Below are 23,773 nucleotides of genomic sequence, written 5' to 3'. Positions count from 1 at the left end.
TTGCTAAAATTGTGCACCAAGTGATATGCACCAGCACTGGAGGCGGCTTGCGGGTAAACCTACAAAGCATGTGAGCACTGGAAGTTCAGGCATGCTCAGGTCTACAAGGCAACGAGACAATAGTAGGGTTAGGCGGTGCTGCATGCAGCAGCGGAGGACAACAAGGAATGCAGTGGTATTTGTAACAGGCATCACACAAGAGCCTTTGTCAAGTAGTGCTTAGTGGCCATTTTGTGGCACTACAAGTATTGGAAAGTTACACCGCACTGCAGGAAGTGTGTTTAGAAAATGAGTGGGGCTAAGTGCCCATAACCGATTTCTCTCTCAGGTGGACGAAATTTGGTGTTGATGCTACATACGACCTACAATCCTAAAAAAGCAGGGTCTGATTACCGTGAGGTGTGGCGCCGCGGCCAGGGCGACTGACGCTGGAATCTGGGGATCACGGTTCGATCCCCGGCTCCGGCGGCAGGTTAGCCCAGCACCATGTGACTCTGGGCAATAGCTTGCTTAATCTTCCCGACGGCCCCCAGCGCCTAGAGACCCTTACGGGTGATTGTGCGCTTTACAAATGTGGATTATTATTACATGTTCAGCTTGGGGAGAGGGGTTGGCCTAACGGCTAAGACGTTCGACCTCAGACCTGGGGATCTGGGTTCGAGTCTCGGTAACGACGCCAAAAAACCCCTGTGACTCTGGGCAAATCACTTAATCTCCCCATGCCTAAAATGAAAGTGTGTCCTCATGCAACGTAACTGGTACGTAACTGGTGCTATGTAAAGCGCTCTGATACCTAATTCGGTTTGGTTCTAGTTCGCGCTATATAAAACTCTGCAAAAAAAATAATCAAAAAAATAATAATAATCTGACCTTTGACCAACATAGCTGGATTTATTAATTGTCTTCCCTTGAGAGCACGAATCTGCATGGGGATAGGATGTGGGTGGGGTTCAACTGGTCACAATTTGAACTAGAGGCTGTCTATAGTTAAACATCAGCATTTGTATAATCTGTGATAGCCTTACTTGGATTAGGAATTTAGGGGGTCTTAGGTGACAAGTATACCACTAACTTTTTCATTGAAAAGCACATCTAGCAACTAACTGCTTCTTCTATGGGTTAATATGCCTCATCGCTTGGAAGTTTTATGTACTTCCTACATCCTATCTGTGACCTAGTAACATTGTTGGGGCGCTGCTAACCCCACTGTAAACATCTATAATTCCAAGGAATAAGCTTAACACAGTCTGTGTTTAGTGTAATTCTTAGTGTTGCAGCTATTATTTCTTTGTAGACTGGATACAGAACTGCAAAACATAACCCACCACACTTTATCTTGAATGTACCTGGAAATGCGACACTAAAAGGGAATAAGAGGAAGAAGGTATATTTGTACCAAGAAAATGTGTGTAGCACAGATTTGGAAACAGAGAGGAAGTTTGTTCTTCAGCACAACCTTGAGGAGGAAGGTCAGGTGGTGTTAGACATGTCAGCACGGAGTCAGGCTGAATCAAGAGGGTTACATGAGTGACACATTAATTTAAGAAAAATACATGTCCACTACTTACTCACGGTACGAACTACACTGGAATGCTATCACTTTTGAATAAGAGGTCGATGACGGGTCAAATCAGTTGTTAAAGATGTTACTGTGTTAGACTCTAGCTGCTTTGAGCATATTTGGGACTATAAATGATGAGATTATGGGATCAATTTGAATTGTTCTGTAATATAGATCGAATTTGTGAAGCATTGTGGATGAATTGTGAGTTTCCCCTGAACAAAGCGATCCTTGTTGTGAAGTCTGTGGAACATACAATAAGGCTTGTGAGAAAGATTAGGAGGGAAGGTATAAGCTCCCAGAAGGTAAATATTGTAGCTTCTTGTAAACTGGGCAATTGTGAACTATGGAAGCATGAATGTTCATTCAAAGAACAGCGATATCAGTGTAGGAGACTGTATCAAATGGTCAGTCATTAAATGTGTCCTGAAACTAAGGCAAAATGCAACAAAATTAGCAGAAAAGAGCCCTTTTAGTGCTCCAGGAATGCTGGACAATAGTGAAAACAAGGGAAAGCATGACATTTGCAAAAAGATTGTCTTGTATTTAGGACAGTGTAAAAAAGGGAATCTAGCGGGGGTGATACTCATGGATGATCGAGATGATGCTTGGCTCTTGAGTATAGCTGACCGTAATATTTAATAATGTGTTTGAGAAGTAATAGAGCAGTGCAGACTACCAGTCCAAATTTTCTCAAGTTTTCATGAAGAAGCAGTGTTGCCTTAAAGTGTACATCAACAAGATAACATTTAAGGAATGTGCTGCACCTGGTACTTGAAGAGTGAGGAGTGTCTAGTAGGGATGCAGAAGCTCTTAAACACTACAGAGGTTGTGCAAAAGCCAAGTGGCCTGAGTTGCCCCTCTGAAGGCAATTTTCGTGGCCAATAAGGCCAACTGTGTGATAGACTTATGTTTTAACCCACACAGCCTTTCACAGTCGTTGTGGTGGATAGATTGCCTCTAATAAAACCAACATGAAGTCTATGATCTTAGGAGTGAAGCTTTTCCACACTACATCTGGTATCAGTTGAAATACTTAACACCCGGTGGGTGTTTAAGTTAGTCAAGATGCCATTTGGTTTCCTATCAATGGCTCTGGTATTTCAGAAAGACATTTCATCACTGCTCCCTGATTAATCAGGGGCTAGGTTCTTCCAGGACGATGTTTTCATTTTTTAGACATGAGGCAGGACATGATCAGAATAAGTGCAGTTCTGGAGACTTTCAGGAAATATTGCCTCTCATTAAGAGCTGACAATGAAATGAAATGTAAACTTGTAGAGCGCGATTGCTGCCCTGGGGCGTCCAAGCGCTAGCGGCCAAATATGGAATTGCTTAAGTCAGAAAAAGATTTTAAAAAGGAGCATTAAACAGGAAGGTCTTCAGCTGTTTACGAAAGGTGGAGAGATTCGCATTGGACCTGAGCTGGAACGGGAGTGAGTTCCACAGCTTGGCCGCGTTGTAAGCGAACGTCCTGCCGCCAGCTCTTGCTTTCTTTATTCTGGGAACTGAGGCCATACATGCCTGGCTAGAGCGAAGAGTTCTGCTTGGATGGTACTGCGTTGCCAGATCCCGAATAATGGCCGGTCCTGTATCCCAGAACGCTTGGTGGAATATACACATTGCCTTAAAGGCAACTCTCTGTCGAACTGGAAGCCAATGCAGACTAATCAGCCCGGGTTTGGCTGACAGCCTGCGCGGAAACTGAAGCATGGCACGAGCCGCACAATTTTGCACAATCTGTAATTTGCGCAGTGTGTATTCCGGAGCGCCGAGATAGAGGACGTTGTTAGAATCCAGACGGGACTGAATCAGACCCTGAATGGCCACCTGCTTTGCCTCCATCGTCAGGAGAGGAAAAACTTTCCTCAACATCCTTAGGAGCCAAAGCAGGAAGCCGCAAGTTTTGTGGCCTGAGTGTTAAAGGAAAGCGTCTTGTCCAACCAAACCCCCAGGCTTTTTATATTGTCCTTGGATACTGGGGCAATACCAAGACATGCGGGCCACACAGGGTTGATTGAAGTAGAATTAGAGGGGCCCAGGAGCATCAGCTCTGTTTTGTCCCCATTAAGCTTTAGGAGAGAGGACGTCATCCATACTTTGACCTCCTCCAAGCATTTTGCCAGACCACCTGAGGATGGCAGGCCCAGCTCCTGCGCCGGGGAGACCACTAGCTGAGTGTCGTCCGTATAGGAAATTATCTTGATGCCAAACGGACGTACAATCTCAGCCAGTGGTCTCATGTAGATGTTAAAAAGAGCAGGGCTTAAAGAAGAGCCCTGCGGGACTCCCCACTTCAAAGGTCTGCTTGAGGATACCGAGTCTCCATCAAAGATTTGAAAAGACCTCTCACTCAAAAAGGATTTGAGCCATAGCCATGCTCCGCCAACTATTCCGACACTCGACAAACGGCTCAGCAAGATGTCATGGCTGACCGTGTCGAATGCCGCACTTAGATCAAGGAGGATCACTGCCACTGATCCTCCCTGATCCAAGATCATTCTGGTTGCCTCGGTGACTGCCAGCAGGGCGGTCTCTGTCCCGTGCCTGGGTCTAAAGCCCGTCTGGGTAACATCTAGAAGCTGGTTGTTCTCGAGGAAGTGCATCAGATGGACATTGATGTGCCTCTCGAGAACTTTGCTTACCCGGGGGAGCAGAGAAATGGGACGATAACTACTGAAGTCACCGTGGTCCAGGTTTTTTTTTTTTAAGCAGAGCACGCACCATGGCCCGCTTCCAAACAGGCGGTACGATACAGGAAGTAATGGAGGCATTTAAAAGGTTCAAGATAATTGGCAGGATAACCTGGGGTGCCAGCATCATGATTTCTGGGGTTGCTGGATCACGTGGGGATCCGGATTTTACTTTGCTGGCTATAGCAGCTAGAGATTCAAGGTTTAGTGGAGGGGAAGTGATCTAGCGTAATGAGAGAATGGGAGGGCGTATCCCTCAACGTTGTCTGATCCTGAGCTATGGACTGTAGTGTTGTAGAAGGAAAGAGTAAATTTGGGCGATTTTCTGGTGGAAAAATTCTGCCAAGTTATTGCAATGAGCTGTGGATTTATCCACATGCATGATGGGAGAGGGAGGTTTGGTCAGTTTCCTCACTATTTGGAAAATCTCCTTGGGCTTGAATTTAGCTTGTAATATTTTGTCAGCAAAATATATAGATTGGGCAGATTTAACCTCTGTTTTATGAACTTTAATTGCCTCTCTATATTGGGCTTTATCGTCCGATGAGTAGCCTAAGCGCCATCGTCTTTCCATTCTCCTACACTGGCGTTTCTTATCCCTAAGGAGTTCTGAGTACCAGGGGGCAGTTTTTTTGGGGACGTTTCAGAGTCATTTTGCTAAGGGGTAGGGTGTCGTCGATGGACTGTGGAATCCAGTTTTCAAATTCCTGGTTGGCTATGCATGGATCCTTATTGTAGGAGGGCTGGCCCATCCCAAGTCTACTGGTCCATGAATCGACTGGGAGTTTTGCTCAACTTCTAGCCTGCCTTACAGTAGATCTAAGGGGGGGTGCCTTGTCCAGCTAAAAGGCACCAGTAAATGGTGGGTCCAAGGGAGAGGAATTGGCAGTCCCACCACAATCTCTGGGCAATTACTAAACACAGGGTCCAGCAAATGACCTTTAATATGGGTGGGTGCCTGTACTCGTTGAGTTAGCTGTAATGCAGCAAGATCATCTATAAGTGAAATGGCAGTATGGTCCAGGACATCAAAATGAAAATTGAGGTCCAATAGCAAAGTAAAGTTAGAGGCAATTCTAACCCGTTCTGCTAGAATTGACGGAAGTTGACTATGAAACTGTTTGGGAGGTCCCGGGGGGCGATATACAACGGTGCCTGAAAAGCAATTATTAGGGGAAAATTCCAGGCTAAAAGCTAGACTTTCACGATCCGGAATTGATTCTGGGATGAGTCGGCAGTGATATTGATCTTTATATATAACAGCTAGGCCCCCTCCTCTCCCCTCGGGGCGATCCAGTCGAGTGATTTGAAAACCTGAGGGAAGGGCTTTCGCTATATCAGGGTCAGAGTCCGTTGTAAGCCATGTCTCTTTGAGAAAGACGGCATCTGGCATACATTCTTCCAACAGAAGAGCAAGTTCTGTATTATGCTTCGGAAGAGATCTACAGTTTAACAGTAGCATGGAGTATTCCTGCTTCGCTTCAAGAGGCTGCATAGGTTTGAGGCTCTCTTTGCACCTTGGGCAGATCGATGGTAATTCTAGAGCATAAAAAGGCGTCAAGCAGCATCCATGTCCAGATTGCCTCATACCGTGGAGGCTTTCCGCACTATACCTGGGCATTGACGGCTGCGATACAGGGGGGGTGGCCCTCAGCCCGGCGCGGACGGGCGCAGACGAACTTGCCTTTGGCGCGCCCGCTGCGCGGACGGGATAACGTCATCCTTTTATCCTGTGTGGAGGAGGGCATGAAACGTCCTAGTGCTAGAGCGCTACCCTATTCCTACCACCAAGATGGCGTCCCCCCTCTTAGCCTTCCGGCTTCAGCACCTGAATCGGCTGTACCGGTCAAGGAACGGCTGCAAGGGGCCTCGGTGCGACGTGATTCTCCCACCGAGGGACCAGGGATGCGCGCTGCTAAAAGTGAGCAGTTAAAATATTTACAGTATTTAAAAATTATTTCCAGATAATCTGTTCGTTAAAATGCCCATAGGCGACAGGGATAGCGTGAGAAACCCCCGGCTTCCGCCTCTGGGGAGAGAAAAAGCAATTCAAGTGCCAGTTTCAAAGGACAGTAGTAGACTATTTTGGGTATCAGATCTAAGAAAGGGGGGCGGGTGAAACCCAAAGAGGAGTTGATGTCTAGCACAGTCTTCCATCACCAAAGAACAATGAGGAATTACTGTCATATATGGGCATGGAATGTTATAGCAGGTTTATTGAGGACATGTCAGAGAAGACAACAATCATGCTAAATTTGTTAGGAAGAGAGACACATTTGGATGGAATTGGGAGAGAACAGGAATTTGTACAAGCCACATCTGATCTTATGACCGCACCGAGTTTAAAAGCCTTTGTGCCTGGAAGAAAGCCTATAGCTAGCACTATGACATACTGCCATTCTTCTGTTGAATGTCTTTATGTGGCTTCTCCACTCACACAGCTGCTTCTTTCTTTGATTGTGGAAGAAAAGCTTTAATAAAGAACCCTCCCAATTCGCCTTCCATCATCTTACTTTCATCCTATGATCAAAGAAAATGGTTGTCCAACTGTTAGTTCTTACTGGGTGCTTTTGGGAACTGAAATAGGGGAAAAAAGGTAATACACATTGAGTCTAATGAAAAGGCCAAATCTCAACTCTGCAACCATGACCCTCTTTCGCCAATCTCTAAATTAGTCAGCGTACTCTCAGTGGAAATCTTGCATGATCAATCAGGTATAGCAGTACCTTTTCAGTCTTCTGCAACCATCAATCTAGCTGGATTAAAACAAAGTACAGTAAATGATACCAACAAGTCCATTCCACACCATTTAAAATACAAAAAATGGAAATTCGATCCCAAATGTTGGTCAACTCGAGCATCCCAAAGACTTGAGGGATGAACTAAACCTATTTGCCCACACCATGAGCACCTGAATACAAGTATCACACCCTAGAAAAATCTATTCAGTCCTTTGAGCTTGAAAAAACGAAGACAAAAGGACCGTAGATGTTGCCTTCTACATCTGAAAATGTACGAATCATCACAGAAGAAAAAGCGATTGATGTCCTCCTCCCCATCCTAATCCATACTTCCAGAAGCATGTTTCATAATAGTGTTATTCCATTCATTACAGGACTATTGACATTCGATGGGCCTTCTATTCTTTAAATAGAAAAGATATTTTATAAGATGAACTAGCTGTCCAATCTACTTGACTGAAAATTCTTTATAATTTATCGCAGCAAACTAATAGTTTGTACTGATTTAAAAAATACAGAAACATTTCTCTCAATCTGTAGAAGAGAAAATTCAGAATTGCAGGGCTAGTGAATATGTATGCAAAACAAATTAATGTGGAAATATGAATTGCTTTTCAAAATGTTGCTGGCTTGACATTCTTTTCATTCTTACTGCAGATTTTTCAGTGTTCTGTAGTTTATTATCTATCACCCAAACAAAACCATCACCAAGTGAAAATGTATGTGTAGTTCTTTTAAAGATGCAACAAGTGTTCAAGTCTATGCTTTTGCAGAGACACGTAGTGTACATATGACTAATTAATTTCACCTCTGCAGTTGGACTCAGGGGTGGCAGAGCCCTCTTCTGGAGCACTTCCTGGTGCCTCTGGATAGGGGATGGGTGCAGCATGCGATTCTCCTTAAAAATGGAAGGAAGAGTTTAAAGAGGGGCATTGCCAATCAACATATAAAAAGGATGAATTACAGTAAAGGAACCAGGCACAATCCGTGAGAAACCCAGACTTAAAAGAAGACTTCCAAAACTATTTAAAGGTTTATGGTAGTTGAGGTTGAGAAATGCATATTAAAATTAGTGTGTGCAAGGAGCCAACTTAATAACATGGCTTGCATAATTTGTCAGGAAAGCAATATTAGCCATGGGTATCACATCGCTAAGTTGCAACACAGAAAAAGAGCACAAGAATAAGTATGAACAGTCAAAACAGTTCTGGTGCTCTTATATGTTTGACATGAGCAATTAGGGTAAAAGTAAAAGGTTTTCAAAATATTTAAAACGCGTGTAAAAAGAGACTGCAATTAAACATAACTATGGTAACCCATACATAATAAATTTATGAATTTCTGGGCTGGAAAATGTTTTCTGATAGTCTAAATAAATGTTATTTGGAGTCATAGAAACCTTGGCAATACCCTCACTCGAGTGCAAACAATGCTACAGTGACTTTAAACAAATATAAAGAGGCAATAGTCTTCATTTAAAACAAATTGACTACAACTAGGGAAATAAGCCCAACATTGCTGCTCACTGGTTTCCAGGCATGAAATAAAATTCATACTGTTCCTCATTGATATGTTCTGTGGAATGTTCTGAGCAATCAGGGAACAAGACAAAAATTGGCTGAAATAAAAAAAAAGCCATACACTAATAGTGACAGATTCTTACAACTGAATTGTTAACACAGCATAACTTGGTACAACAGCTTATAAGAATTAATGTCTGCAGGACTTCAAAGCACCAAGGTATAGTTCAGAAGCCCCTATCTTCAAAACATGTCAGTGATGAAGCCTTTCTCACATTCAGAACTAACAGAATTGTTGAAGAACAGCACAGACTAGTTAGACTTCATATCCACATAACAAAGCTGACAAACGATGATATGCCCGAACAGATGCTCAGCTGTATATGGGATTGGGAGGTGAGGAAAGGTTAGGGGTAGCCTGCTTGAACAATTTGCAAGACCCAGTTGTTTGACATGATGGAGCGCCAACTCAGGAGGACCATCTGCCATTGGCGGGGATGCGCACTAATGGCAGAATAAAGAGGTTTGTTGACTGTTGTAGCAGGGAACAGGAGTTTGGGGGACTGGTGCCCCAGCTGGCCTACACCCTGCTTTCTGGATCTGCGTCACTGAAAAGACTGGATGTTACCGGCACCACCAACAGGAAAAGCTTTGTGCGCCTACTTGCCAGCATTCTTGAATATCCCCAACATTTCCAAATGTTTGGCAGAGGTCAACAGCCCCAAAGGGCCCACTGTAGCTCTGCTGTCTTCAAAGCATTCCAAAGAATAGCCCGTCTTCTCTCAGAAGAGGCGAGACCCATCAAAGGGTATGTTCATTATCTAAGCCTGCACTTTGCTGGCGAATCCAGTGGCCATCACCCAGGCATGTCTACAAAGGACAACAGTGGTAAAGACAGCCCAGCCAATGCAATCTGTCATATTCAAACCAGCACGGATAACATAGTTGAAAACATCCTGCCCACCATGGATTATCTCAGCCAAGGAGGACCTAAGATCCAGAAAGATAGACTGTGCAAGCTGGGAGAGGAAACCTAAGTTTTTAAGTTTTTCAAAGGCACCAATCCTTTTAGAATCTCATTTGGTTGGTTATTGATGAGTTAGGGCTGACTTTACTGGTTGAGCCCTGTACAATAAGTCTCTGCAGTAGGATTCTAGTGAGAAAGTCCGGATCACTGGGCGTCGATATATGTTGCCTGAAAACCTGCCAGCTAACAGGCGGGCAAGAAAATTTTCAACCAAACAGCCATCATAGTATCTGTGAGAGGATCATTAGATAGGAGCAAGGGCTCAATTGTGCCTGACCAGGCTATGGCACTTTTAACAAAATGTTTGTTTTAGTCTCAACGAAGGGCATATGTAATATTCATACCTTGTCTGCCTGCCAAACCAACACTATAAATTAGATGCAGTCTTGAACTGGTGGCCACTGTGGAGAGTTAATCTTGCTCTCAGGGGAGGTATTAAGCCAACTGGCTTTTTGCAAGTCAAGGTATAGGACCTCATCAGTGCAATGATTGGGAGGAAGCCAACTTCTGTATCATCATCATCATCGATATCCTTGGGTACACCCTGCTCTTACACAGGATTAAGAGTTAGTCAGAAAGATAATAGTGTATCTGCAGACAGCTGCGACATGGGTAAGAAACAGGGTTAGAATCAGAGTGGATGACCGGTACCTTATTCAATCTCACAGCTTGATATCAGGCAAGCCAATGTCAGTTTTTGAACCAGACATGGCTGTCTGCATCCAGTCATCACCTGGTGGCACAGGTGTTTGGGTGGTGGGAACAGGCATGGTTCTGGGGACAGAGAGGAAGTATGTGCTGGAGTCAGGAGCATGGCCCCTCTAAAGTTTTGGATCATCTCTGTGTTCGACAACAGCCCAGGAAACTAGGGTCAGAACCAACGGAAGAATCTGCTCCATGGCCGATGACCTGAAAAGTACAACTGACATGTTGACACCATTGCATTTTCTCTCTGGATGTCACAGTGGTGGAAAAAGGATTAAGTGCCACCCTGCTCTTTAAGCTTGAACTTAGATTTATCAGGAGTCTTCGAGATGGAAGTGTAGCAGTTGAAGGAAAAGCTCTGTGACCAGTACTGCAACTTGGAGTGGGATCTGTGCTAAGGCCACTACTACAATATGTGCCCAGTTACATACAGCTTAACTTCCCAGTCTTAAATCTCCTTCGGTGCATTAGGGGGCGCCTGGCACATGACTGACTCAGTCTTCTGAGCAGAGGGACCAAAGGTACACCACATGTGGGTCCGTAACCAACATCTGCATGGCTTGAATCGTGTCATTTTGGGTGAGGAACAGTACCCTAGCACACTGTTGTAAAACCTTTTGGAGTTGTTAAAAAAACAACAACGTTGGGAATGGAGTTTCGCATACATGTCGGCATATAAAGGAACTGATATCAGCACAGATGGATGGTGCATATGAGTGGCTCTGCTCTGTCACTTTTGGGGTGGTTAGAAGGCACTGCTGAGCAGCATGACATCACCTAGTGAAGTGCAGGATCCCTGCTACAAAATTCTCCTGATACAATCTGGCATCTTGGGAATACTCTAAGGTGAGGGATCTGCGATTAAAAAGAACCTGGTAGACGAAGTACACGTGAAAAAATATTGATGGCATTAAACCATATATAAAGATGCAGAGTGTAATATTCTATTTATTATCCTTGGTGAGAGAGATGAGGCAACATGACTCACTCGAGGCTTTGTTCCCGAGTCATGGTCCCCTGCCCCAACAAACACTCAACAAGAGTAATAAACAGCACTTTACACATCTACTATATGTGGAAAATGTTAATCACCCTAATACTGTCTTGGGCTTGGGTTGTGTCACCAAAAGGAGGAGGCACCTTACCTTGTGACTAGGAAAGACTTCTTCGACGAAAAACAACTTGCAAACATCCAGACCCAACACTAGATGGCAGGAGTATGCAAAGCATGTGAATCTACAGCACACATGCCTCGAAAATACACACACACACATCCATATATAAAGGTAGGAAAACGTATCTGAGTTGTAATGACTCTCGATGTACAGCTACCCTAGAAACGGTAGCAAACCTTTCAACTCTTTATGTAATTCCTTCTTGCTAACATTTTCTACCTCATTCAAAAACCTTATCTTTCCCTCCACCACCCTCTCTACCTTTCTGTATCTTCGTCTATCAGACATTTAGCTCGACCATGTGTTCCTCTGTAATGCAGGAGCGTGAGCTGGAGGTAGACATGGGAACTTGCCTTTTGCTTTGGTTCCCGCACACCCCCAATACTAAAAAATCACTAGCAAGTTTTACAATCTGGGTTTGATAATGGCGAAGAGGGAGCTTACTGTGCATTGGAAAGCGAGAGCGGGACATAACTTTCAAAGGTGGAGGGCGAGTTTCTTGAATTGGGCAGGTAGCGAGGGGACACTTCGTCTACAGCTGGCCAGGCGCTCCTCTAATGACAAGGCGCTGGAAGTGGTAAGAGCATGGGGGGGGGGGGGCGTTGGTGGCGGAGCTCCAATTACCTGTAGAACTAGATGAGGGGGACGAAGGTGAAGCAGGCGTAGATCAGGGCGTGGAGGCCAGGGTGGAGAACACTGGGGTATACACTAAGGATGGGGACACTTGAGCGCAACAGCTAGGGGTCAGTTCACGCACATCAAACTAAGAACTGTTGAGGAGCCAGGACAGGGGTTCAGAGCACACTGGAGTACCTGAAATGGCACTTCTTGGCCGCCGGGATTGGGGTTGATGTTATCCTTCATTGATTTGTGTTAGAATTTCCAGCACGAGGGGTTTTAACTGTCTAGCTGAAGGAGGGACGACAAGGGCACACTGACAAGGGAAGGTGAGGGTAGGGAGGGAGGAGGGTTGGGAAGTTGGGGGACGAATGATGAGAACTAGCTTCTCCTGATTTATACGCTGATTGTTGGACAATCTGCGTAATTGTCTTGCATAGGACTTGAGACTTTTGATGTGTTTGATGGGGAAATCAATAAAATTCTTTAAAAAAAAATGTGTTCCTCTGTAACGCATACACATCTCGACCTCTCTACCCCCACTACTGCACTTTTCTCACTATAACATTCTTTAGAACTGTCATTTGTCCGTGAGACTTATGGCTCATCCACTTAACCATTCTCAAGATAGTTGGAAGACATTGTCTAGTCAAAGGAGCATGTACATAAAAAGCGGAGGAGCAAGTTAGGGGACAGGAATTAAATAGAACATTATCAGATTTCACCCGATGGCATGGTAAAAGACCTAGGAGGACTGCTTCGAGTTTCATTGTTGTGGTGAGAACACCATTTGTGAAGCAGGAATTTATTTGTGATTTTGAAGATCCACAAATTAAGACTAAAAATAAGACATGCACAATGCCTTTGAAATTCAAAACTAGCCAACTAAACACACTGTAACCAAGTCACTCTTAGTGTACCTTTCCTACAATATGAAGGGAGGGGGTGGGGGGTAGGGAGGCTGGTTAGATACCGAATTCCAGGTCATATGTTGATACTAGACAAAAAAAAAAATCTACATTGAAGGGCAATTGTACATGGCTTTACCAATGCTTGTGCAAGTTTTACTTTGCTACTCTTTGCAGCTGGAGCTTTTGACTGATTTTGCCTGCTCTATTTCTAAACGTTTAGTGTACATTTCAATATTATTTTGCATAACAGGGATTTGAATAAGCAGAAAACAGGTACAAAGTTATCTGGCCAAAGAGCCCGAAAATATATTTTGCAACGGGGCCCAAACATTCATAAGATGGCACTGGTAAGTGGAATGTAATACAGGCAAGTGTGAAGCTTGTGGGAAGGCGCCCTTTTCTATGACCCAAGCAGGACAAACAGGCCTATAAATGCAAGTACATCAACAGATTTAGATCTTCGCTCATACATCACCCACACAAGGGGGCCCATTGCCCTTCGCCCACCTCACTAACAGCGGGTTCTATGTTCTTAAGAAATCGTTTTTTAACACCTCAGACAAGGTTTCAACAGTGGTGATGGCAGCGGCATAGATAAACAACTCCAGCCCACAGAAAAAGAGGTGGCATGGTCTGACCGTACCAATGGGTGCACACATCAACAAGCACAAATCAGCACTTCACAAAGAGAAATCTTTCAGGAACTGTCAACTGCCACTATTGTGTTGCTGCAGTCCTAGGTAAAATACCAAAAGAATGGGTCTAACTCCAAAGCAGTGAGCATTTTTGGAGTCTTGGGTCTTCCTGAGGAAAGATATAGGAAGCTGGATCTGTATATACTATAATAAAGTAAGGTATAGTGTGGCAGAGTTTAGTGGATCAACAGAGGTATAGCAGAGGCTAAAGTAGATAATAACTTACTCTCTTATGTGGCATTGTGGTTGAGCAGCCAGGCTCATCAGGAGGGTAGTGTTAAGCATTTGTTGTACATCCCCAGGCAACAAATTATATCACACACTCAAAGACTGAATCCAGACCAATTGTTTGTATAAAAAGTTATTTTGTTGTTTTATTTTTAGAAACAAGTTATAGTCAGTAGCAAGTGGGTTCAACTCTTCATACAATGTTACATTCAGTACTTCAGTGAACACTGGAGTTGTAGCAACATTCAGATTACTTTTACAGTCGATAAAATACCCTGTAAGCAATTCAAAAACACTTGAAATTACTTTTCTAGTTTGGCATGAAACAAACTCATAACACAGTCTAAGCAACACAGGACATTAGGAAACAGGTTAACTTTTTTGAAAGGCACTTTTCTTGCAGTACACAACAGTTCAAGACAAGAATTTTCAGAGAACACCCAGCATTTAGTCCTATGGAGAAAGCGAGTGTTAAGTTTACAGATTAGTAAAATGGTTTTAGGATTGGAGTTTTAGGGGGTAGAGCCAACGTTTAGGTTGGCACTCAAAGTGCACCACCAGCAGCATCAGGGTGTCCGGGTGCAGAGTGTAAGGTGCATATGTTGCCAATGGGGCTGGGGGCACCTTGGTTAGGAAATGCTCACAGGCAGGCCACTCGGTTTCAGGAGCCAAGCTCCTAGGGTTAAGGTCAGGTCAAAGAGGTCCCAGGTTAGCACCAAGTCCACATCAACAGCGACATAGGGGGTCAGAGGGGGGGAGGGGTGGGTGTAGGGTGGTTACAAGGTGTTGCAGAGTTGGCCGGGTAAGGTGGTGTCAGGAGCCCAATGCAATCCTTTGGAGGTTACTGGTTTTGGATTTTGGCTGCAGGCTTGGTCCAGGAAGCCTTCCAGGAACCAACAGCTGGGCTTTCACGTTGGAGGGCTCAGGGACGTAATAGCACCTCAGGTCCTGTTCGACAGAGCACAGGGATGACTTTTGAGGTCAGGTTTCACCTTAAGGGGCACTCGCAGTGTCAAGCGGGGGGAGCGGCATCTAAGCGCAGAGGCCGCAGGCGACATTGGTGAGTCCTGGAGGGGCAAACCCATGGTGGACTTAGATTCTGGAGCACTGGGGGACCTCGCTGGGACCAGTGGGCCACTTGATCTTGGCCGTAGGTGACCGGTGCAGTGGTGGTTCTAATCGTCAAGCTTCTTTGTCCTTAGCAGGCTCAGAGTCTTTCTTCTGAGTACAGAGCTGCTGTTCGCAGGAGATCCAGGGGTTCTGGCGGTCGCTGGCTGCAGGTTACTAGCTGCAGAACAAGTTGACTTTTGGCGCAGGATCTCTGGAAACTGCAGACGAAACGGTAGGGCTGGGGCCAAATCAGTTCTTTTATACATTGCGACTTTTCATCCATATTCGCAGGTTGCAGGAATCCCTCGTCCTGGGTTCAGGGCTACCCCATAAATACTGCATTAAGGGGGAGTTTTAGGGGTCTTGAGGTAGTAGCCAATGGGCTACTTACCTTTGGGGGACTACAACCATGATGTGCTCACCCCACGTAGGAGAGTGAGCACATTCCCTAACCCTGATTGGGGATGCCCTCCATCAGCAAGTTGGTGGGCACTGAGGAGTGGGCTTCTTCATCTCGCCTCCCCCACCTGAGGGACGGGGTTGGCAGAGGTGGGCACACCTCCCGGGCATGCTAAATTTTCCCACCTGTCTTTCCAATAAAATTGGGGGAGAAGACCGAAAGGGGCCTCCGCCTGCAACCAGGAGGGGCGTGGGCACAGTGCACAGGTGCTAGGGCCTTTGAAGCTGCTCAGCCGATCCTGACCTGGGGGAGGTGTTAGGACCTCTGCCCAGGAAAGGATTTGTTTCAGGGCCCAGAGAGGGAGGGCTCTCACCTCAGGGGTCCAGAAACTTGTCTCATGGTTGCAGGCTGGTGGTTACCAGCCAGGGAACCCACCAGAGGCTGGTTTGGTTTAGAGGTCTCCTCTAGAAGGGTCCCCCTGAGTGCAAGGGTTATTAAATCTGAAAATGGAATCAGTTCAGGTTTATTATCCTGAGATGTTTGATACTAAACACCCTTTGTGGTGCTGTGAAACTTGTAATGGCAAGTTTCCAGACCATATACTCTTATGAGGCTTTACTGCACTTCTAATATCGAACAATGGAATTAAATATTAAAGGGGCCTATCTGCTCATGCCGATAAGTCCTAACATGAGGTCTAGTGCACCCAGTCTTAAGGCTTACCTATGCCTCATGCAGTGACTGGTAGGCATGGCGCACCGTGATGCTTGCCATGCCAAATCCACTTTTAGCTGCACCAAACCATGCAGGCTGCAATGGCAGTGGTGCAAGTTTGTGGTGAGATGCCTCTGAGGGTGTCATAGTACATGATGCGGCCCTCTGAGGCCTTTCTCTGACTGCGAGGCCCTTGAAAGGAAAATGCTACTTACCAGTATGCATCTGTTTTTGGCATGTAGAGCTGCAGAGTTGCACACTGTGCATAGATCGCCACCTAGTGCTGGGCCCAGATGTTTGCAGTTTGTTGTTGTCCTGAAAAGTTCTTTGGAAGTCATGAGATAGGGGACTCCTCCTTTAGACCACATTGCGCATGGGCATCGGCTCCATCCCCAGATTGTTTTTCGCCATAGGGAAATGATGGAGCTTTACAAGAAAAGGAAAGATGCCCATATAGTTTGTATCTAATTAAGATAATACTGGAACAGACTAGGGTAGTCGGGGAGGCGAGTGGGCGTGTGCAACACTGCAGCTCTAAATGCCAAGAACAGATGCATACTGGTAAGTAGCATTTTCCGTTCGAGGCATATGAGCTGCAGATTGCACACTGTGCATAGATTGTATAGCAGTACCCACTACTAGCGGCGACCACCCCATCTGTTGCAGTAGTTTGGAATAATGTTTTGAGAAAAGCCTGGCCCACAGCTTGTTGTTTGGTTTGCACATCTACACAATAGTGTTTTGTGAATGTGTGCGGTGTAGACCATGTAGCTGCTTTGCAGATGCCATCTAGGGGAATGTTCCCTAAAAATGCCATTGAAGCCCCTATCTTTCTTGTAGAGTGGGCTTTAGGAGGAACAGATAACGTACGTTTAGCTTTGTGGTAACAAATCTGTATGCATTTGACAATCCATCTAGCTATCCCAGATTTTGAAATGGGATTACCTTTGTGTAGTGGTGAGAAAGACACAGAAAGTTGTTTTGTCTTATGAAAGGGCTGTGTCCTCTCTATGTAGTATAGCAATGCTCTTTTGACATTTAGGGTGTGAAGAGCTCTTTCTGCTACGGTCTGTGGCTGCGAGAAGAAAACGGGCAGTTCCACAGATTGATTGAAATGGAAGGGAGAAATGACTTTGGGCAAGAATTTTGGATTAGTACGCAGAACTACCTTATTGTGATGCATTTGCAAGGAGGGTTCTTGAATGGTTAGTGCTTGTAATTCACTAACTTTCCGCAGAGAAGTAATAGCTACTAGGGAACGTAACCTTCCACGTTAAAAATTGTAGTTCACATTTGTGTAAAGGTTCGAAGGGAGGTCCCATTAACCGTGTGAGAACAAGATTTAAATTCCACACAGGTGACGGTGGTACTCTGGGGGGGGGGGAATTATTCCTTTAAGGCCTTCCATAAAGGCTTTAATGGCAGGCACTCTGAATAGAGATAGATGTCTGTTTTGCAGATATGCTGCTATTGCAGCAAGATGTAGTCTAATAGAGGTATAGGCTAAGTTACACCTTTGGAGATGCAGTAAGTATCCTAATATGGGTTGAATAGACATCTAGAGGATCAATAATGTTGTTGTGACAATATATTACAAATCGTTTCCACTTAGCTGCATAACATGCCCTAGTGGTTGTACGTCTAGCTTCTTTAATGACATTCATGCAGTCTAGAAGAAGGATCAGATATCCAAATTCTAGGATTTCAGGGGCCAGATCGCAAGGTTGAGCTGAGCTGGGACTGGGTGTCTGATCTCTCCACGGTTCTGTGTTAAGACGTGTGGAGACAGGTGCAATTTTTGGTGTGGTACCACCAACAGTTGTAGCAGTGTGGTGTACCACGGCTGTCTGGCCCACGTTTGAGCAACTAGGATGAGGGTGAAAGAACGCTGCTGTAGTTTGCGTACTACTAGTGGCATGAGTGGTAGAGGTGGAAAAGCGTACGCAAATCTGTTTGATCAGTTCATCCATATCGCATTGCCTTTGGACAGTGGGTGTGGATATCTGGCGGCGAAGCTTGGGCATTTGGCGTTTTCGTGGGTGACAAATGTGAGGTTGTCCCCACATCTGAAAGAATGGCTGAAGAACTTGTATATGAAGTTCCCACTCGTGAGTCTGTTGTGTTTGACGACTTAACAGATCCGCTATGGTATTCTGTACTCCTGGAACATGCTGGGCTAGAAGGAATATGTTTTGAGGAATAGCCCAGCGCCATATGTCTTGTGCTAGTTGAGAGAGCTGTAGAGAGTGTGTGCCTCCCTGTTTCTGTATGTAATACATGGCTGTCATGTTGTCTGTGCGGACCCTTGTTTGATACTTGCTTTTGGAAGGCTTTTAGTGCTAGGAATATTGCTAGTAACTCCAGATGATTGATGTGGAGTAACTTTTGTTGCGGTGTCCACCTGCCTTGCATGGTGTGTTTCAGGAGGTGGGCTCCCCAGCCGGAGAGCGATGCATCCGCAGTCAAGATTATCTGAGGAACTGGCTCTAGAACGGTCTTCCCTTGGAAAGATTTTTGGTGTTCCACCACTGCAGAGATCGAGGAGTCTGACCTCCTACCAACACTAGGTCTGTTAATTGACCTTGAGCCTGGTTCCATTGACGTGAGAAGCATTCTTGTAGCGGACGCATTTGAAGTCTTGCATGGGGCACTATGAAAATGCAAGAGGCCATCATCCCTATGAGTTGCATGAACACTCGTGCTGGAAGGGAGTGTTGTAGCTGAAACTTTGTTAGAAGAGTTTGCATGCTGGCTATCCTTCCTGGAGTAGGATAAGCTAGTGCTGTTGAGGTGTTTATTGTGGCACCGAGGTATTGTTGTACCTTGGATGGTTGTAGATGGGACTTGGCGTGGTTTACTGTGAACCTCAAATTATGGAGCAGCTGTATCGTGGCATGAGTGTGTTCTACGCATCAGTTGTATGAGCTGGCTTTTATGAGCCAGTCGTCGAGGTACGGGAAGACATGAATGTGTTGTCTTCGTAAATGCGCTGCCACTACTGCTAAGCACTTGGTGAAAACTCTTGGTGCTGTTGTGACTTCGAAGGGGAGTACTTTGAATTGATAGTGTTGCCCGTCTATCACAAATCTGAAATACTTCCTGTGAGCTTTGTGAATGGGAATGTTGAAGTATGCGTCCTTGAGGTCTAGAGTAGCCAGGAAGTCGTCTTGTGACAAGAGCGAAAGGACTTGTTGGAGTGTGACCATGTGAAAATGGTCTGACTGTATGAATATGTTTAGCGGTCTGAGGTCTAGAATAGGCCTTAGAGAGCCATCCTTTTTTGGGATTAGAAAATATAGAGAGTAAACCCATGTGAGAAGTTGGCCTGATATGCAGTGCTCACTATTCTAGTGATCACTATGTATCAGTCCAAACAACCCTTATTGATGATTGGTTGTAAGTCAACCTTATAGACCAGCTATCCTAGTAGCATGGATACGAGCAGTCTAAGGCTAAGACTCTAGAGGGCGTGTTAAGCCAGCTGTTTTACCATCACATTACCCCTTGAACACCCAGTGAAAGGACACCACACAAGTTATGAAAATAAACAGTGTATTTATTTATAACAAGACTACCCTGGCTCTTTATGAGACAGGGAGCTAAGCACACAACAAAAACTCTTACGAAAATACTTTAAGTCGCACAATTTACACAAATGCCCGAGGGGCACGAAAAACCATATACTACAAAAGTGGAATGCGAATTACTAGCAGGTAAGTAACGATTCTCAGAGGCTTTAGAAATGCTAGACCTACAATACTGAACACTCAGGTTAGGAGCAGGAGGCCTAGGGGCGCCACGTGCAGAGTGGGAACTCTCACGCGCAAGGCGGGAAAAAGCCTATGGAAGCTAGTATTCACAAAGTTAGTGTTCTCGGGCGAACCCGACTAGGTAGGTCAAAAACGGAAGTGGATCTGGACCCTTGGATAGTGAGGCTATGCTGAGGCACCGAAATGCCGAAGTTACCTAGCCCAGGGGCTGCAGCTGCATAGGTCTGAAAAGACGTCGGGATTCTCCGTTGACGAACCAGGAGCCTGAAGGAAAGGAGTTGCTGGCAGGCGACCAGTGAAGATTGTTCGGGTGATCCAAGCCTGGATCGAAGATAGAAGACACCTGAAAGCAGAGGGGACCAAGTTCGTGACTACTAGCCAGTAGTCAGGTGGCACCAGGAGGGCACCGGATGGTAGTCACCTCGACTAGGTGAGTGGGCGACGCTGGGCTCTGTAGTCTCACGGACCAGGAGGCGTTGTCGGCGACCAGGATGGAGGTACGAGCTGTCCCACGATGGATGATGCTCTCGACGTCGCTGGACCCAGGATTGGGGCAACAAGTCTTGGCAAATTCAAGCCCACGCGGTGGACCTAAAATGGCGTCTGGAGTGGACCAGGAGGGTCCGGGGTGCTCCTCTCTTGGAAGGGAGCAAGGGCCAGTCTGGAGCAACCAGACCAGCAACAGTGAGGTCGTCGGGCGTCGTTAAGAAGGCCACAAGCCAGCGGGCTAGTAGCCAAACAACGCGGTGAGCAGCAAAAAGCAGAAGGGCCCCACGCAGATCGTGGAGAGGCTGAACTTCGGTGCTGGGGCTGCTCAGGGTCGGGGCTTCTCGGACCCCAAAGCACTCACCAGAGGATCCCTCGGCGGTCGCGCTGGAAAGAAGTCGTGCAGTCTTGAAGATGGCCGGTCCCTCGAGGTCTCGTCGCACCCACGGTTCTCAGCTTAGCTGTAGAGGTGGGTAGAGGTCAGAGGTGCCAGGGAAGCCGGTTCTCGTCGAGCTAGGCAGTCAGATTCCGGAGGAAGGACTTGCAGCAGACCGCAGTGTTCTTAAGATGGTGCCTGCGGATGCAGGGTGACTACTCCTTAGTCACAAGGGAGAATCTTGAAGAAGAAATCTTGATGTCCTTTCGTAGAAAGTCGTATCTTGATTCCAAAGATGATCTAATTTGGAAGGGGGCCAGTTCCTACCTTTATCCTGCAAAAAGGGGCTGGCACGCGACTAAGTCCTGCCCTATGGGTGGGACTAGGAGGGGGGTGGTTACACCCCTCTCCTTTGGCGGGCTTTCCCCAGGCCAGGGGCTGGAGTGCCCCTGGAACTGGTTTCAGCCGGCCTATGCACAGTGAGCACCGGGGTGCCACTTGCAGTCACCTTCCTCTAAAGCCCTGCCTACCTAGGATACACAAAATCCTGTCTGGGACGGTGCTGGCACCGCCCCTGACAGGAAACCCTTTGTCCTTGTCTCCTGCTCTGGGAGGACTCCCAGCAGCAGGAGGGCAGACTTGTGTCTCGGTGGCAGCATCCATTTTGTGGAGCTGAGGCTATGTCTGACTCTAACCGGGGTTACAGGTTACATACATGTCGTGTCCCTCTAGAAGGGTGGAATGCTAACCCCGTCGCCAGAATTGGCGAGGGGTTAGTATTCCAATTCGTATGACACCTTACTCTACATGTTTTGATAAAGCGATACCAGAGTTGGCATATAACCGCGAGGATTATAATGCACTTAAGAGTATATGGTATGCGATATCATGGAAACGGCTAAGGGATGGATCCCGAAAGCCGCAGACAGGCTCAGCTCATGCCAGAGCACTATCTCACACGATTCCAAGCACTCTGCCTTCAGGATTGTCAAGGCCTGCCATAGGAGTGACTGATAGGAGATCTGTGTGTCCATTTTTAGGGTTAGATATAGGTATACTATATCTAAAGCAAAGGGTGATTACACCACCTTGCCCCAGCTGTCAAGCAGCCAGTTGTGTCAGATTTGGATGGCCAGCCAGGGGTGGCATAATACATGCTGCAGCCCCTGGTAGGCCCTGGGTACACCTATGCCCTGGGTACCTAAGGTACACTGTACAGGGACTGATAAGATGACTCAGTATCCAGGGTACATGGAATCCATTTTACAGAGAGAGCAGTAGGCCTGGGGTCCTGAATAGCAGGGCCCCAGGTCAACTAAGTCAGAAAACCAGCAAAACACCAGGCAAAAAGTTGGGGGCAACCATAGTCAGGGATCTACCTTCCTACAACCCCCTTGTTTTGTTGGTGCATAGGAACTGGTTCTATTGCACTTTTTTGTAGCAGAGATACTACTTCTTGCTTTAACAGTGATAGATGTTCTTGTGACATTGGACGCTGTTTGGGTGGTATGTTTGGGGGGGGGGGGGTGGGGAGGGTAGATATAGTTCTAGACAGTAACCTGACTGAATAATTTGTCTCACCCACCTGTCTGACGTGATGTTGATCCAGGCAGGAACACATTTTTGCTGTCTTCCCCCCACAGGAGTGGAATGTTGGGAGGGGGGGAGGGGGAGGAAAGTCATTGGGTAGGGATAGAGGCAGAGCAGGAGTTGGTTTTGCCTCTGCCTTTGTTGTTGTTACCCCTGAAAGGAGTAGTTTCTGTTCTGTAACTCCAGTTCTGTAGTAGGGGTATCTCTGTTATAGTCATAATCTAGAGAATAGTCCCGCCCATGTGCGTGGACCCCGGCAATCAAAAATAATCTCTTAAGTTGTCAAAAAATTGCAGAACTGCAAAGACACTTAAGAGAAAATTTAAAGACAAATAATGCAGCCTATATCCACAGGCTACACTGTCCAGTACTTCAACTAGAAATTCCACCAAAAAACCACAAACAGCAAAGCCTGTCCAGATTTCCCTTGCTTTTACTGCAAAAACCCCTCAGAAATGATAGAGAGGAAGGCCTGGACAGACAAGCCCCATAGGCTGCCATTATGTGGCTTAAACAGGATACTGTGCCTTTAAGGAAACCTTCTAGAACCTTCTCCCAGTATCCCAGAATGCATAGCAGGTCCCACTGACTTCAGTTCTTTTTGAAGGCGTAAAAACGCCAGACCTGTAGCATTAATTACATGAACAATTCTCCACCGGGGAGGAGGGCGGGCGCTTATGACTATAACAGAGATACCCCTACTACAGAACTGGAGTTACAGAACAGAAACTACTCCTTCTGTAGTAGGGGATCTCTGTGTATAGTCATAATCTAGTGAATAGAATGGCAAGCCCATCCCCACACCAAAGCGGCGGTGGAGAAAAAACATGATGCCACTACTGTGCGAACAAATTCCGCAGCGAAGCCTGCCCAACCTGAGCGTCTGCCCTGGCATCAGAGTCCAGGCAGTAATGCTTAGCAAAGGTATGGACCGACTTCCAAGTGGCGGCCTTGCAGATTTCTGCAATCGGCACATTACGGAGCAAGGCTGTCGTGGCAGCTTTGCCCCTGGTGGAATGAGCCTTAGGCTTACCTCCTAAGGTCTTATTAGCTTTTTGGTAACACAATTGAATGCAGGACACAATCCACCTAGAAATGGACTGCTTAGAGGTAGCAAGACCCGTCCTGACTGATCCATAATTGACAAACAATTGGTCTGACCTACGAATATCTTTGGTCTTATCCAGATAAAATTTCAACACCCTCCTAACATCCAGGGAATGCAAAGAGCGTTCCGCCGGAGAGGAAGGATTCTGAAAAAACGTAGGTAAAGTTATGGTCTGGTTGACATGAAAATCAGAAATAACCTTGGGAAGAAATTTAGGGTGAGTACGCATCACAACCTTAGCAGCATGAAATACAGTATAAGGTTCAGTACAACACAACGCCTGAATTTCACTCACCCTGCGGGCCGATGTAATGGCCACGAGGAACGCCGCCTTCCAGGACAGGT

General features: G+C 46.1%; 1 protein-coding gene across 8 annotated transcripts in view; it reads right to left on the bottom strand.

Annotated features, from left to right (window-relative positions):
- The window catches only part of ZMYM4 (zinc finger MYM-type containing 4), a 1,395,070-nt gene that overhangs the window by 386,158 nt on the left and 985,139 nt on the right, over positions 1-23,773 (bottom strand). For 6 of the 8 annotated variants that reach the window (XM_078681133.1, XM_078681129.1, XM_078681130.1 and 3 more), the window contains exon 23: positions 7,804-7,893. The exons of the other annotated variants lie outside the window; for them this stretch is intronic. In XM_078681133.1, coding sequence (XP_078537259.1) covers positions 7,804-7,893 — 90 coding nt within the window. The remainder of the gene's footprint in view (positions 1-7,803; positions 7,894-23,773) is intronic. 8 annotated transcript variants of the gene reach the window in all.

The sequence above is a fragment of the Lissotriton helveticus genome, chromosome 3_1 (genome assembly GCF_964261635.1).
Source record: "Lissotriton helveticus chromosome 3_1, aLisHel1.1, whole genome shotgun sequence".
Taxonomy (NCBI): domain Eukaryota; kingdom Metazoa; phylum Chordata; class Amphibia; order Caudata; family Salamandridae; genus Lissotriton; species Lissotriton helveticus.
The sequence above is the reverse complement of the archived record's forward strand: the minus strand, read 5'-3'. Positions and strand labels throughout refer to the sequence as shown.